General features: G+C 39.4%; 1 protein-coding gene across 1 annotated transcript in view; it reads left to right on the plus strand.

Moving 5' to 3' along the window:
• Positions 1-16,074, plus strand: part of LOC113172631 (receptor tyrosine-protein kinase erbB-4-like) — a 234,711-nt gene extending 218,637 nt beyond the window's left edge. Inside the window, exons 22-28 of the mRNA XM_026375601.1 lie at positions 191-266; positions 1,779-1,925; positions 3,947-4,044; positions 4,447-4,617; positions 8,596-8,845; positions 9,049-9,171; positions 9,380-16,074. Coding sequence (XP_026231386.1) covers positions 191-266; positions 1,779-1,925; positions 3,947-4,044; positions 4,447-4,617; positions 8,596-8,845; positions 9,049-9,171; positions 9,380-10,050 — 1,536 coding nt within the window. The 3' untranslated portion in view covers positions 10,051-16,074. The remainder of the gene's footprint in view (positions 1-190; positions 267-1,778; positions 1,926-3,946; positions 4,045-4,446; positions 4,618-8,595; positions 8,846-9,048; positions 9,172-9,379) is intronic.
• The last annotated feature ends 281 nt before the right edge of the window (positions 16,075-16,355 follow it).

Raw genomic sequence — 16,355 nt, forward strand, 5'->3', positions numbered from 1 at the left:
CTGGCTTCTCTCTAACATGGTTTACACAGCCGGTTCTGCCAACTCAGTTCACGTCAGACAATCCAAATTGAACCTGAATCCAGAATTCTCATCATCATTTTTCTTTTATCTACAGACAACAAAAAAAAAACACTTTTTTCAAGTGTGCATTAATCACATATTACTGCTGTGTCCTGTTTTTTCCTGGTAGATGCCCATCAAATGGATGGCACTGGAGTGTATCCATTACAGGAAGTTTACACATCAGAGTGACGTTTGGAGTTATGGTAAGCTTTACATTTTTCTTTCAGTGATATAACAAACATGTCAGAGATTTGTTTGTTAGTTGCATTAGCACAAACCACTTTGAGCAGATCCAAAAAGAAAAAGAGTATGAGTAGGTTATGTTCGGTGCAAACGCATAAATACAAATGCTGATTGCCTGGAGCGACAACAAGAATCCAGCCCACTGTCCATCACTTTGTTAACAATGCTGCAGTCCTCGGGCTTTCTTAGACAAATTGAAACAGCAAAACACTGAATTGGTCAAATGATCCCCAGCCTAATGAAAGTAAGACCTCACCAGTGGCCCTGCAAATTGCACAACTGTAGTAGGTGTCATGTCTGATTCTGCTTCAAAATATCTTCTCCTGTTTTGGGGATGTGGTGACGAGACTCCAGTCTGGTACTGAAAAGACAGACCATACAGTGTCTCCCCGACATTCATTTCCTTTCATTGGTTGAGAATTGCTTTTGAAGCCCTACATGTACTTGCACAATCTTATCCCATTTCTCACCCTCAATCATATCTGAAAGAAGCATTTCGCATTGCTGCTTCCAGACTCAGACTCATCTATCTCCAATGAAAACGTTTGCCATTTATCTCACATACAGTACAGTAAACTCCAAACTAATTGCTGAATGGGCAGGAACATCATGCTGTAGAGGCAGCAGTAGAGTGTTTGGTGCTGACAAATGGGCGAAGAGCAGTGATTTCACCAACCATTTTAACAGCTTGAACATGTGGCAATCAGAGTCACTGTGAAATGCAAACTGGACGATCGACTCCTTTAACTCTGGTGATAATAAAACCAGTCTTCGCAGCCGTTACCGCGTCAGCAAGATTTAATTGTAAAGACTCTCCTCCATTATCCCTCAGCCTTATGAGATTTTTATTGCTAAATTTCAAATAACAATTTTCTTTTTAAGTCTTAAACTCATTTAGAAAGAAAAAGTGCATGATGGGTAATGTGAAAGAGAATAATGTGTGTTTGATTAAAAGAATCAGTATGGTGTAGCGTTTCCATGTCCCCGCGGGCCCCTGGGACTTGCGGCTATTATACGTCCATCTTAGTGTATGCATTCACTCTGCTTGCCACTCATTAGCTCATTTACATTAGCACGATTATGTATGAAGAGTGCTGAAAGTCCAGATTGGCTGATGACTTTCAAGACTGTGATTAGTTCCACTTCTTTCTTCAAGTTGTCTTTTCTTTACCCTCTACTATGTTGCTGTCTTTTTTTTCCACTTCTTTTCTCTCCTGTCTTTGCCTCCATCTCTTGACTGTATATCTCCTTCTGAACACTCTACTGTAACCTTGTCTACTCTTTACACTTTACTCTGTTTACACTTATTTCTCTCCTCTTGATTCTATCTATCTTTTTTCCTTATATTTATGTACATATTCATCTTTTTCTCTGTTGTACTTTGCTGATCTTTCTTGTTTTGATCTCTTTTATTGTCTTCTCTATTTGTTTTTTTTGTTTGTTTTTTCCTGATTTCCTCTTTTTCTTGTTAGGGGTAACTATCTGGGAGCTGATGACCTTTGGAGGGAAACCATATGACGGGATTTCAACCAGAGACATCCCGGACCTGCTAGAGAAAGGAGAGCGTCTTCCCCAGCCGCCCATCTGCACCATTGATGTCTATATGGTCATGGTCAAATGTAGGTAGAGTCTCAAATGAACAGGAACCTTTGTCATTACAAAACACTGTAATTGATTTCAAGGGTGCCACAAACATCAGCTTGAACTATTACTATTGTTAAATTTCAACCATTTTAAGCTTGACAAAAGGCTTTATTGCAGATGTTCTGTATACGTTCTGTATACAGTAGCATTTCCAGATGATTTCCAGTTTCTGTGTCCATCAGCTGTATTTCAAACTGCGGAAAAGCAAGTGGATTTTACCGGTGAAGAAGGAGAGGAGGAGAAGGCCAATTGCTTTTTAGTTGAGACAGACAAATATAATTATGCTTTTACCGAGCGATTTTCAAAATGCCACAACAGCTGTTTTGTAAAAGAGGGTTTAGGTGGTGTCAAAGATTAATGTTTTTAAAGCAGAAATATTACAATTCATAAAATTCATCCCAGCTGTTATGTTTTAGCTTCTCTTTTCAGTTGTTATTCTTACAATATGAAGGGCATTGGAACATCTTTCTGCCAGTCAGAAATCTTTCAAACATGTAAAAGAACTCACATTTTCTGGCTGGCTGTAACCTCCGCCACCATCATGTTGGTTGGTCACTGCCATCATGCCATCATGCCATCATGCCATCATGCCATCAGGCACTGGGGTCACAGGTGGCATTGTAACCTCTGGCCACTACTGCCAGAACAAAAACTTGGTGCCAGCATCACCTCGGCCTCGTCCGCTGCTCTCCAAGCTGCAGCCTCTAGCCTTCAGTGTCACCTTGGCTCTTATGGAAACCATGATCCTGTGCCAACCTGGCAACCAGACATAGGTGCACAGCAGGGAGAGGTCACCATCACCTGCTTTGTACCTGACTTTATTTTTGCACAAAAAGAGGTCACACATCCAAATACATACAATGCACATGTGTGGTGAAAATGCATTTCCTCATCTTCATTTTACTTTAATAGTCTGGGATTTACTGGGAAGAACCAAACACCATCTTGGTCCTGAACAAAGCGCCAAGATAAGACATGATCATTTTTACATATGAAATGTGTTGTATCTGTACACATTGTACGTGTATACTAAATCCACATCTTTCTCTTTCTTCTTCATCTTCAGTTTTATTTCCCTGGACACCTAGAAAGGCTTTACTCAAGGCCAGATCACATGATTGCTTTGGCATTGTAACCATGTGTTCACAGAAAATTGGCAGAGGAGCACATTACTCCATATGGCCATTCTAGTGATGAAACGGTGTTTATCTTGAGTGCAAAACTTGATTACAATAAAATGGATTACAATTTTTAGATCACTAGGAAAGATGTATTTGTTTGCATCTGTCAGAATGTAAATGTGATGACAAAATGCAGTTTATGGCTTTAATGGGTCAGTTACACATTCTCATTTAACACAATCTTGGCTTTAGAGTTATTGTAGAAACTTAATAATGTGTCCTAAATTTGGGTAAATTGGACGTAAACATAGCTTGATGTGCTGTACCATCATTTTTTTGTTTAGTTGAGTTGAAAATAAATGGGCGGGATGGATTCTAAAGTAAATGTTCTGTAGACTTTCATGTTAAATAAATTCATTCACACTGCTACTTGTGCATGTACTTAAAATAAAAAAAAAAAACTGTATATATTACATTCAGAGCTTAAGGAATTGCAAATATTTAGAATATTTTTGATGTGAATAGCACATAAATGAGCATGGCACACATGTTAGACATGATATGTGTAGGCAGAACCCTTGACACCGAAGTGTGAAGAATACTGATTTGCTTTGCCTGATCACCACTGACATGAATCCTACATACAGCACCCCTTTCCACCCATTTAGATGCAGTGAGGTTCACAGAGAGTCAGTAAACAAATTCATCTTGATGAGTGTAGATGAGACTTTTGCTCACTGCTGCAACACTGTGGAAGAACCTGCACATTAGCAGGGTCAGTTTTTGGCTTGTAAAATATTAAGCATACACAGGTTTAGATAGATTTTTATTTATGTATGTTATTGGTCAGAATAACAGGCAGCAACATTTTTCAGGTTGGATGATTGATGCAGACAGCCGCCCCAAGTTCAAAGAGCTGGCTGCAGAGTTCACTCGAATGGCACGTGACCCCCAGAGATACCTGGTCATCCAGGTACGTAAATCTTAACAACTCCCCTACAAGATCTAGATTACAGTAAATGTCTTCAAGGAGATTTGATTACGTGTCTTTTGAAAACTTGTTGTCTACAAAGCGGAACTGGTGAAGTGACCTCTCAAGTAAAAGCTGACCAGTTCCTCAGAATCGCCCAATTCCTTTTGCGCACATGTCATTATAAGATAACATTAATATCCATCACAAATTGTTACAACTTATGCACAGATTTTTATTTCTTATTTTTTGTTTTACCCTAAATGATCATGCTAGGTTTTCATCTTGGAGGACTTTAGATAATATGGGCACTTTAAATGTAATCTAAATGTATTCTCATTGTTTGGAAATTTCTTGAGGTTCTCGCTTTTCTCAGAGATTTTGTACACATAAATCTTTTCTCAGGGCGATGACCGCATGAAGTTGCCCAGTCCTAATGACAGCAAGTTCTTCCAAAGCCTCCTGGATGAGGAGGAGCTGGAGGACCTGATGGATGCTGAGGAGTACTTGGTGCCCCACTCATTTAACATTCCACCACTGGCATACACTCCCTGCACACGCATGGACTCCAACAAGGTATTTTTTTTTCAAGGAATCTCTTTACTTTGTTCCCTGAAGCACATGACAGTTTGACAAATTGGAAACCACAGAGTAGGGGCATTTAAACAGTGATATTGGACACAGAATGTAATGAACAATAAAATAAACTGTACATCTCCAGTCCTATTAGCAGTGGATTGTGTGGACTAATGGCTTCTGAACTGTTTTTCAGTGAAACGTCTAATTAGTTTAGAACCAGATGGCATTGGCGATAGCAGCAGCGCAGTCCTTAAATGACTAGTTCTACCCAACATATAAAATCACTCTCCAAATAGACCCTCACACTGGTGGATTTGATGTTCCTTTCAAAGATCTGAGCTCTGCTTAGCCAGATGGTTGAACTCTATTGCTACGCTTGTTGGTTTCTGTATTAACATTATGACGGTGGACAGCGGCAGGCTAATGTGGCCCATTGCAAAGTGATAAAGGTTATATTTTTAAGTTTTCTTGCTGCTGCTTTGACTTTATGCAGCACACAATTCACACAGAAAAAATGAAGGGGTAGCCATAAAGCTGGCAGCAGTGGTAGTAACAGGTGGTGCTAATTACCTTGCAACCTATGAGTTGCATTGGTCATCTGTCTGCTAGACATTTAATCCAAAATGATTTCAGAACAGTGCATATGTTTATTTCGGTGTACCTTTGTTGACATCAGTAGAGTTAGGTGTAAATTAAAAATAGCACGTAACTTTGCTTTATTTTATTTAAAATGTCATTACTGGGGGTGGCAGTGGTGCAATTGGGAGAGTGGTCAACCGTTGACTCTAGGGTCAGCGGTTTGCCACCCGGCCCATCCTGTTAAAGTGTTCCTGGAAAAGAGGGGGAGGTTTGTGTCCTGAAGGGCATCTGGTATAAAACCTTTGCCAACTCTACATGTGAACCATGTCATTATAACATTTAAATAAATTCGATAGTAATAAAAGATCCTATTCTAATAAGCTAAGAATGAATATATCTATGTATTTCTGATACAATACACTTTATATTGTAACTGTTACACACTCCCAGTATCTTGATAATAGTAACGGACTTAATAAGACATTTCAAAAACCATCTGAAACAAGCTGGATATTCACTTTCTGGTTGTGGAGGATTTTTGTGTTTCTAAGTATAGATAATACAAAGCTCACTTCTCTGGTAGTTGCAAAAAATCTCCAACCACGTGAACAAACTATGCATGTCTAGTTTTTCTCCAGTTTCATGTCCGGTAACAGAGAGAACACTGTGAATTTAACTACGACTATTACAAGAAACTGTCAGTGCAGCTGCCACAGATGTGCCAGTGGGACGTGGAACTAACTTCTTCACTCTGCTCGCTCAGCAGCCTCTTTTCACATATATTCAAAACAGTGTCATGCCATCACTAAAGGTACTTTTCTGAGGCGGTTTGAGATGTTTAGGTTCTCAATTGGTCAGAATAGTAACTCAAGCACATGGTTACTGCAATGGCAAAGAATATTAAACCAAAAGACAACAGAGGCCTGAGGATGTAGGGGTTCCATGAAGTACATATTCCATCTATTCACTTTTTTTAAGTTTTTGTGCCTAACCCTAACCCAGTTGTTTATGGGTAAAGTCAGCCAATCACTGGCTGATCACTGCACCTCTACAATCCTATATTAAAATGTTAATATAATAAGACGATTAGACACAAAAATAATCTATTTCACAATTAGAATCGCTGTCAGTGTAAACACAATGGATGCTCTTTAGTAAACACATTACTATTTAATATTTAAATTGTTATCCAATTTAGCAAGATTTTATTTCATTCTTCCTGGAATAACTATGGGATTTCATTGCTTATCTTTTCATATCATATGAACTCTTGATTAACATTTCTCATTACATTTTTCTTTTCAGTGTAGCAGCAGGGTGACCACCATGAATCGAACCATAATGGAAAAGTCAATATAAAGTCAAAGTAGTCATTCAGATCATTTAGATGATTTATAAAGAGATGTGGGAATGACCCTTCTCTGCGTGCACTCCAGGACACTTCTGGTTTAGCACAAAAGATTGAGCTCTGGAAACTGAATTCACATATTTCCCAGTGTCACCCTCATATTCATCTTGCTCTTTTTATCCTTAGTCTTTCTTTATTGTGAAACTACAGTAATTGCTTTCTTCAAAATTGGGTTTTACAGCCAGATTTTCTAGTTTTTCAGCTGTTCAAATGTTCATCGTCTTTTTTTTTGTTGGACTTAAATCTATCACAAAACCAGTTAAACAGCCAGGCAACACAGCCATTTTGTATTCCAATATCCCCCTGTGTTTGTGTCGGAATAAAAATGCCAGCTGAATGTCAATGAGAGACGTGGCTCCTTTTCCAGCTCTGTTTGGTGCATTTCAGAGGGTGAAAGAATATTTATTTGCATAACATTTGTAAAGTTATCCTCTTCTGTTTTTGGGGGATTTCTTATTATGGCGGATACTGAATTAATTTGATTAATTTCATACAGTCACATCCACATAAATCATGTAGATGACTGTAATGAACTCAATTATGGTTGCAAACAAAATGCAAGATTTACACATAAACACAGTCACCATTTGCATAGTTGTACAACATAGCTGAAAGAGTTTTTTCTAAATTCACATGCACATATCAACACACTTGTAATTGTAATTATCAATGTGCATCCTGGTGCCTAGCGATGAGAGTTCAGGATTGGATTTCTAATGACCATGAGAACTGTTCAGTTGATGGTGGTCAAAACACTGGGCGCAGCCACAAGTTCCTCATGCAGAGGAAAGGAAACACTGACTCCTCAGTGTGGTGGTTGACTTTTTCGCAGGTTACCACATGTCCACAATGATTTAGGTCCATGATGATTATCATGACAAGATTACTTGATGAAATGTAACTTTTGTCTGCATGTGTGTTCAGGGGAGTGCTATTTTCTGTATGGATAGTGATATAACAGAGAAGGGATGAGGAGGAGGAGGTAGATAAACTGTAGCTACAGGGGACTGAGAGAACAGCGTGAGCTCTCTTAGGGTCCACTAATACCTCCAGACTTAACGTACAGACCACTGAATAAGGCAGTCAGTAAAATTCTACAGCTGTGGACAGCAAAAAAGAGTGATGTAGACACACACACACAAAACAAGCACATCTTCTAAAAGTCTTAGTTTGCGGACTTTTGTGTAATCTCCTGATACTGATGTGTCATGTAGCATACAGTATAACCAGGGTTTGGCCTTGCCAGCAGTCAAACTTTGGTTTGAAGCTGGTACTTGCTTATATTTAGTTTTATTGCCCTGGTATCTTTTAATGATTTTACTGTCAATGAACTCCACCAACTAAAGACAGTCAGTAGCTCCTACGAGTAAGTGTCCCTTTTTTTTTTAACAAAGTTTTTGTGGTGCACAGGAGGACAAAAGTCATAAGTCGTTGGAGGCAGTGACAAATGAGTATAAATCAGAAATGGGATTTGAATGTGTATATGCTTTCTTTGCCATTCTTACAAAATGTGTGTTTCAGGATGAATTAGTGTTTATGTTTGTAAAATTACCTCACAAAATAACTCCTTTTACCGTATATCTTATTGGTACAATTGCAAACCTCTCAGACACATGCAAGCGAACAAGTGAGGGATAAAAAACAGAAAGCAGGAAAAAAAAAAACACTTTTTGTTATGAGCATAGACACAAATCCAAACAGCAGGGCAGGACTGATATGGCTACTTTAAGACGTTGCTGCATGGAGCCTTTTAATTAAAACCTTTTTTAATTAAATTGTCTTTCGCAATAGTCATGCTGCTGTATCATTGTTTGGCACCGCTTGCCTGTCACATTGAAATGTTATAGATGAACAAGGGTACAAAAAACATGAATTCCACATTTTATAATTTACAGTAATCTAGTACTTTTGTGCCATATCCATTATTTGCTTTATATTATTTATTTGTATTTGATGTATTTACTTATTTGCATGCTCCTTCAATGCAGAACCAGTTCAGCTACCATGATCCCAGTTTCAGCATGGAGGACATGCTGGCCACCCTCCCCAGAGTGGTCTCTGTTCCGCCTGTGTCGGGAAGCTGCCTCCCTCCACAAGACCTGGCATCAGGGGGTCAAATTGCTGGTGGATTTAGCCGTGGCAACCAGGATGACCCACGCTGCAATGGCACCCTGAGGAAACAGGCCTCCCCAAGAACGAGCAGCCTCGGGGTTGGCTCAGTTCTCACTGTAGGACAAGGTAAAGCAGAATGTTCTCCGACCAAGATATGTTTTGACAGTGGTTTAAATCCTTTGTTCACACAAAAATGCTGCACTGAAAATGCTTTGAGAAGAATTACCAGTTTTTAAAAGTTAGTTATAACTGTACCACAAATCTGTTTCCAGGAATAATAATAATATATAATATACAGGAGTTCATTTTTTTTCTTTTTATTTCCCAAGGGGAAGACAGCAGTGGACAGCGTTACAGTGCCGATCCAACTGGTCTTATAACAGAACGAGGAGCAAAAGGAGACAAGGACCAGGATGGCTTCATTACTGCTATGAGAGACAAAAACAATTCAGGTTACTTTGCACTATAGAATTTGTCCAAAAAGCTGGAGGGTAACTGAACTTTCAAGAGTTTGTGTTTATTTACATATTGCACTTTAACACACAATGTGCTAACCCAAAGGCTACTGAAATGCAGCCATATCATCAGTGCTGCAGCACAGGACCTTTCTTTGCCTTATTTTAATTAATTTTACAATCTTCCCGTTTTTTTTTTTTCCAGACTATCTCAACCCGGTAGAGGAAAACCCTTTCGTCACACGTCGGAGGAATGGTGATGCCCATACAGTGGTTGATGGAGCAGGTTGCCACACCCTGCACATAGCTGGAGCTTCGGCGACCCCCAAGAATCAGTCCACCCATGGGGACGATGAGTATATCAATGAGCCGCTGTACCTGAACACCTTCCTTAAACCTGGGGACAAGAATGGATTGGCTGGGGCAGTTTCCATTTCTGGTCCTGGCTCCTCTGTCGCCCAGTCAGTATCACAGACAGTCAACCCATCAACATCAAGCCACATTGTCTCCTCCACTGGATACGTGGTACCTCCCGGCCACCTCCCGCACCCATCATATCCATCACACACCCTGCACCCAGGGCATTCAGGACACGCTCTGCACTCAGGCGTCACCAGCAACACTATAATGTTTGAGAAGAAAGGCAAGAAGGCCACTTTTGACAATCCTGAATACTGGCAGCACAGTCTCCCCCCAAAGTCCTCACTGCACAACCCTGAGTACCTGCAGGACTGCAGCACACGCTTCTTCTACCGACAGAATGGACGCATTCGCCCTGCTGTGGCCGAAAATCAGGAATATTTGTCTGAGGCTGCTATGAAAGCTGGCAATGTGTTGCCACCCCCTCCATACAGACAGAGGAACACTGTGGTGTAGTGAACCACCTGTAGCACAATTGAGGGATGAATAAAGGGACAAGAGCGGAGATGAATGGGTGTTAAACAGTCCCTTCGTTTCCACGCGGCACTTCTCAACCTGGGCTCTCCTTGCGTCCTCACCTGAACGCTTCTCTCTGTTATGTCTGATTATAAGTCTTTTATTCAACTCTGAGGTTCTGCCTTTTCTTGACAGGAGGATGAAAACAGTTACTGACAGCCTCACTTCACATGTGAACCCTTTTTTTAAGCTGTATTGTTGGCTATGATCCCTAAAGCAGGCAAATCTCTTTGAGGTTGGTTCTGTTTTAGACTGTCCAGGTATCTTAAGTACCAGAAATAACACATAAGATATTAAATAGGAGACAAGGGGGACGTAAAAGAGAGCATTATTGCCATGACTTATTTTATTTATGCACTCATTTCACCATGTTCTGTAACCTCATTTGCTACCCCTCTGGATGTACATATTGCAATATGTACACATTGCTATAGCTTGTGTGCAGTATGTCACATGTCAAATTCACATGGATTTGTGTTGTGATTAACCAACCAACTTGCAGTCATGCTTAGGTGTGGTTTGCATGTGTGCCCGCACACTTCTTCGTCTTTTACATGTTGCTGCACCAGTAATGGGTTTAAAACATTTATCAAGCACAGCTCATATCATACCTGCAACATATTAAACATGCCTGCAGCCTTGTTACGCGAATAGTAACCATACATTCATTCAAAAGTAAATACACACACAGTGAGCCTGCTGCTACTTGAAATACATTCTACAGGGCTGTAGGACAAGTGTGTCAATGATAGCGATCAGTGGTGCGGAGCAGAAAAAGGTTAAATGGGTCACCACAGTTGTATAGAAAGCCGTCATATCAGCCTTGGTGGCAAACATTCAACGTATTATTGGAATGCCTAGGGTTGGATTTAGATTGATCACTCAGAAGATGACCCTTAACTTTCCATGTCAGTTTATCTTCCTGTTTCCCTTTCATCCACACCAATCCACTCTGAGGAGCCAGCAAACCATCCAGTTCAATATTATCCTCATAAGATCACTGCAAGCGGCATCATGACTGATGTAACCCATGTTAACTGCAGTACTGAGACTGATATGTCAAAGGAAATGGTGCCTAAGGATGGACAACTCTTTTTAACAGGGCAAGGAGCGTGATTGTGGATAACACTGAACCAGGACGTGAGGGAAAGATCTGAATTTAGAATTTGAATCGGCATGTTTTTTGATTTGCTTTTGTTGTTGTTGTTTTCTTTATTTTTAGGCATCAGGGATCTGTTTACTTTGTGACTTTTTTCTCACACTGGATTTGTCTAATGAAGGGCAGGATAAACAGCACAGACACCCAGCCACGAAAGAGTACCGTGGAGATGGCAAAGAGGCTCTAACCCTGCAGAGCTGTAAATAAGCCAATTACATGTCATTACCAGACAGACACAATCCAAGAAAATGGCTCTGTGGACCAAGCTGTGTCTGGAAAGACGTTAAAGTACATCAAAAGATGAAGATAAAAGATTTTTTTTTCACCTCTGTGATCATACTATTGTATGTCATAAAAATGAAAATTAACTTTGACCACATAGTCACGACTACAGGGCCTCGCTCTGTCTTTTAGGGTTAAGGCGGTTCAGCAGGAGAGACGGTCAAGACTGTGTAAAGAGCCCTCCTCCACATTTTTCACTACGAGAAATTGGGACACTTTCTTTTTGGATTGGTGTTTGACGTGGTGACACATCACAGGTTATAACTTAATCCATTGATAACTAGCTTTCCATACTCGTAAAATACTGCCAGATGCCACAATAGGCTCTGACGGAGAGCAGTAGCATGTGTTGTCAAATGACTTTGAAGCCTAATTTAGGCCGGGGTTGATGATTTAACAGCACTTAATGCTCTGGCACAGCCAAATGACTCTGCTGTTACTCTTGATTATATTGCCACTATAATTTACAGTTAGACAATAGTTGCACTCAGGCCTCATGTTTTCTGTTTCATTAGACATTTCACCAACAAGGACATACATATATGAATAGAAAGACTATAATAACACTAATTGCGTTGGACGATATGATGATATACACTGTAAGAGGATAGAAATTTGTCAGGCCTTTAATACTGTTCATGGCACGTTAGTTATCCCTTTAAAATGTGTAGTTTACTCGACTGTCATCTACACTACTGACCATATTAGAGTTACATTATTTTTGCATCAGTGCAATTAAATACCTTTCAGGTGTTTTTGTAACTGCTGACATGCCAACACACAATCAGTTACACAACCGTGTGCCTCTACAGTATAAAATGCCGTTCAGAAGGAAACATTCAGACGAGCAGTGTTAATCATTTATTGTCCAAACACAGATGGTGCCCTGACCCATTGTTTTCTCCCCCTTCTCAGGTTTTATAGGAAATAATAATTATCTAATTGAGCCCCAGCTGAGGCATAAGTTGCAACACCATAAAGGGACGTCAAACCTATTGAAATAAAAATATAATGGAAGACAGATTAATGCCATAATACCGCAGCGGATGCAATGGTGAAATGTGCAGCTCAATGCAACTGTGAATTTTACGAGGGATAGGGTTTACATAGTCAGTCTTGATGTTGCCACTGTGTTATGTATTAATGTGGCATTGAAATTGTTTCTGTTACTAACCTCATTTAGCTGTGCTTTATTTGTTCTCTCACACTTTCTGAGATCTTGTTCTGTTGATTACAGATTTACTAGTTTAAGCTCACACTTATGTGTACATTATTTGTGCAAATGTGTGCAATGAACCATCCTCTTTTTTTTTTTTTTTTGTTGAACATCTGTTATGTAAGTCTATTTTTACGATCACTCATAAGGTATCAGTTGTAGTGCTTGTAGACTACTGTATGGCCGTATGTTTAAGTGCAATGACAGCAGTGAAGAGTCACCAAAAGGCCCCGTAATGGACCTCTGTGGAAAAATAAAGCCAATCTTATGAAGGAGAAAACCTGCTGGCACTGTCAGCTACCGAGCATCACAAGGGGCTTTTAGCTTTTTGAATGCTAATTCATCCACTTGTGCTTGTTGTTCTGTGGGGAAATCACGTTACCCAACATCTCGCCCAATGCACCAGCCGAGAAACCCTGTACGACAGGCAATAGGTTGTAATCCTGCAGCGAGGTTAAAACTGGGGTATTAGCATTCCAGAAATGTTACTAGACCAATGCATCAATGTTACAAAAGCTACCAAAGGAGAGGTGCGAGTGCACTGTAACTGGCAGAGGAGACCAGAGTTGATTGCCATTCTTTATTTCTCTGAGGTAGCTGTAGGATTGTATGTAGCGAACACTGTTCTGCAACGGAAGCACAGAAAACCGAAGTGCAGCTACGCATATGTGAAGTGAAACTGAGAAAAGACCAAAACAATCTGGAAGGGAAAATGTTATTATGGTCAAATGTTACAATGAGTCATAGTTTTATGTGAAAAGGTATAATGCTGCTGGGTGAAGATGAGCCTCAAAGGTACAGTAGTTATTTAAGAAAGCACAACAACTCTGTCTTTCCACCGACTCCTCACCCTGTAAATCAGCCTTATAGGGACATATTTTGTTCATCTACCTTTGTTTTCTGGTCCCCTGTATTTTAAGGATGTGTAATCATGCGTGTTGTCATTGTGTAGCGTTTTGTTTTGTTCTCTTAGTTTGCTCTTCAGGGTCTCGTTTGTGTGTTTTATCATGTGCAGTTTGAAATCTTCATCTTACAGTATGTCTGTCATGTTCATTTCATGATCTGTAATCAACTTTAAAGCAATTTACTATCTCTGTCCCAGTGTAAGGGCTGCACCCTGAAGCTTTTACAAGTGTCTCACCACGCATGCCAGCTTCATGGTGAGGATGGTCTGACGACTCGAAAACTAAAAACCGACTTGGTTGTGGGATAGTGATGACTGCAAGTGATAAGCCAGGTGTGTCCTCCGACGCAAAGGCAAGCTTCATTTTTCAGCTATGTTTTTTAAATGGGACAGGCCTTGTCGGATTGTACACGCACACATCCAGCTCAGAGAAAAGAGTCCAGCCCCTGAACTGGGACAGAGTGACTGTATTTATAGTGTGTGCTCGTTTTCTGATTTCTATGCTTTGATTATTCATATCACGAGGACACTGTTTCACAGTGGTCACATTGGCCCTCACTGTATTGGATAAACATCGCATTTCAGAGAACTTCACTGTTGATTACTCAATATTGATTTGTTGCATCATAGCATAAATCGCATTTTTAAACGTAAACATAAAACAGCTGACAAACACATGTTCTGGCATTTTAACAGAATCAAAAATGTGTATGGCTGCCATAATCTGATGCTACACTGATTTATCTGTGTATATTCTACAGTGCCATAATGGGATAAGCAGTGGTTGAGTAAGCACAGTTTATTATGTACTTAATTGATGGTAAATCTGTACAATGGGATTAATAATTGTCTTTTAACCAAATGACAAATGCATTCAAATAATGGGTTGCTCACAAGTTTTACCATTGTTAAAAAAAATAAATAAATATAAAAAAGAGCATAGTATTTTTATAGGTAGTTAAAAGGTGGCCAGGAGCATCTGTACATAGGACAAGGATTTTGAAGATTTTTTCTCCTTGCATCATTGCATTTTTAGTGGTCTACTGTACCTTATTTTTTTTCTTTGGGGGATATTTTTCCTGTATGTATATAAATATATATACAGTATATATATACAGTATTCTGTAAATGTAATTTGAAGAGTGAACTCTGACTTTAAAATCGCTTGCAGGGTCTCTTGTCACACCCACTCCATCATTTCCCCTGTGATTGTGTGATTGTGTTTTCAGCACAACTTGGTGGATTTTGTGTTTCAGCCTCAGCTCTCTCTCTCTCTCTCACTTTGTAGGAGTGACTTTTTCCCTTTCCCCTTTTTTACTGGGTGTATTATACCTATACTACCCTCCATGCTTCTCTTCCATTAGACACCTTTTGAGATTTTTTTAAGATTTTGTACACTCTTAAGATGCTATTGCCAAACTAATGAATATTCAATATTTAATCTCCCTTTTCTCTCAGACATTTCCTAACAAATGTTGTTAATCGACCAGTGTCACTGTAAACCCTGAGTTTTGAGGCCCTATATTATATTTGTTTGTGTAGTTTAATTTCCTGAACTCTACTTTCCATTTGTGGCAATACGGATTAAATGGTGTAGCAATATTGTTACAGCCCTGAGACGACATTTGAGAAAGAGAATGAAAGACAATGTGCATGGGCTGGACTGATCATTTTAATCACCGATATCTGTTTGTACGGATACTGTAAGTTGGTAGGTACTACTTTAGTTTCATCAGAATTCAAATGTTCACAGTCGCCACTGCTTTACACAAAGCCAGTACTTTTGGCGAGTTTGGCGCGTTTGTCACCTTACTGAATACAGTATAAAACCACCTGGGTGAGCAGTTTTCATTGTGAAATTGTGGATGGTTGCACAATTTAGCTACTGGAATATACTGTCAACTGTGGATGTGAGGTGGTCACTCGAAAATCAACACTAAAGGTGTTTTTGTTCTGATGATGCTAATGTAGATAATGATTGATGATTTAAAAGTTAGTATTTCAACCAGTATGCACTTTGGATTGCTACAAATGTTTTTACATCACAAGAATACTATAGCTGTTTGGATTTTGTACTATTTTAAAGTCTACGACACGTTACGATGTCTAGCATTTGTACAGTGTATCTACTGTAGTAATGTGGTAATTTTGCCAAACTCCTCAAAAGTTTGTTTAAAGGTACATTGAAGTTTGGATAAAAATATCCTAAAAGTGATCAGAAATTGTCATTTAATCGAGATCTAGGTTTTATAGACAATAACTCGTCACATATGACCAGTTTTACACATTTGTTTTCACAGTTTAATTGCCATATTTCCCCACGCTAGAACATTTAAAAATGTATTCCCTCTGTTTTGTTACATGAATCTGTCAAAAATATATTTTTAATTCAGTATGAATAAAGATCAGTCAGTATTTAAAGATGGATTTCAATCATTTTCTAGACCTTATGATTGCTGTATTATGTTATTGAGATGGTAATTACCGGCGTTAGCTGACGTCCCAGTGTGACCATAACTGGATTTCCAATGAGCAGCCCCACTGGACCTGGAATAAGCACCGGATCACCTGGAATATTAGCGAGGTATGAACTGTGAGGTGCACAATTTAATTCACAATGAAAAACCAATAAGCATTTTACAAAAGATCCAAATCAATATAGAAAGTGGTCCATTATCTTTACC

The sequence above is a fragment of the Anabas testudineus genome, chromosome 21 (genome assembly GCF_900324465.2).
Source record: "Anabas testudineus chromosome 21, fAnaTes1.2, whole genome shotgun sequence".
NCBI lineage: Eukaryota > Metazoa > Chordata > Actinopteri > Anabantiformes > Anabantidae > Anabas > Anabas testudineus.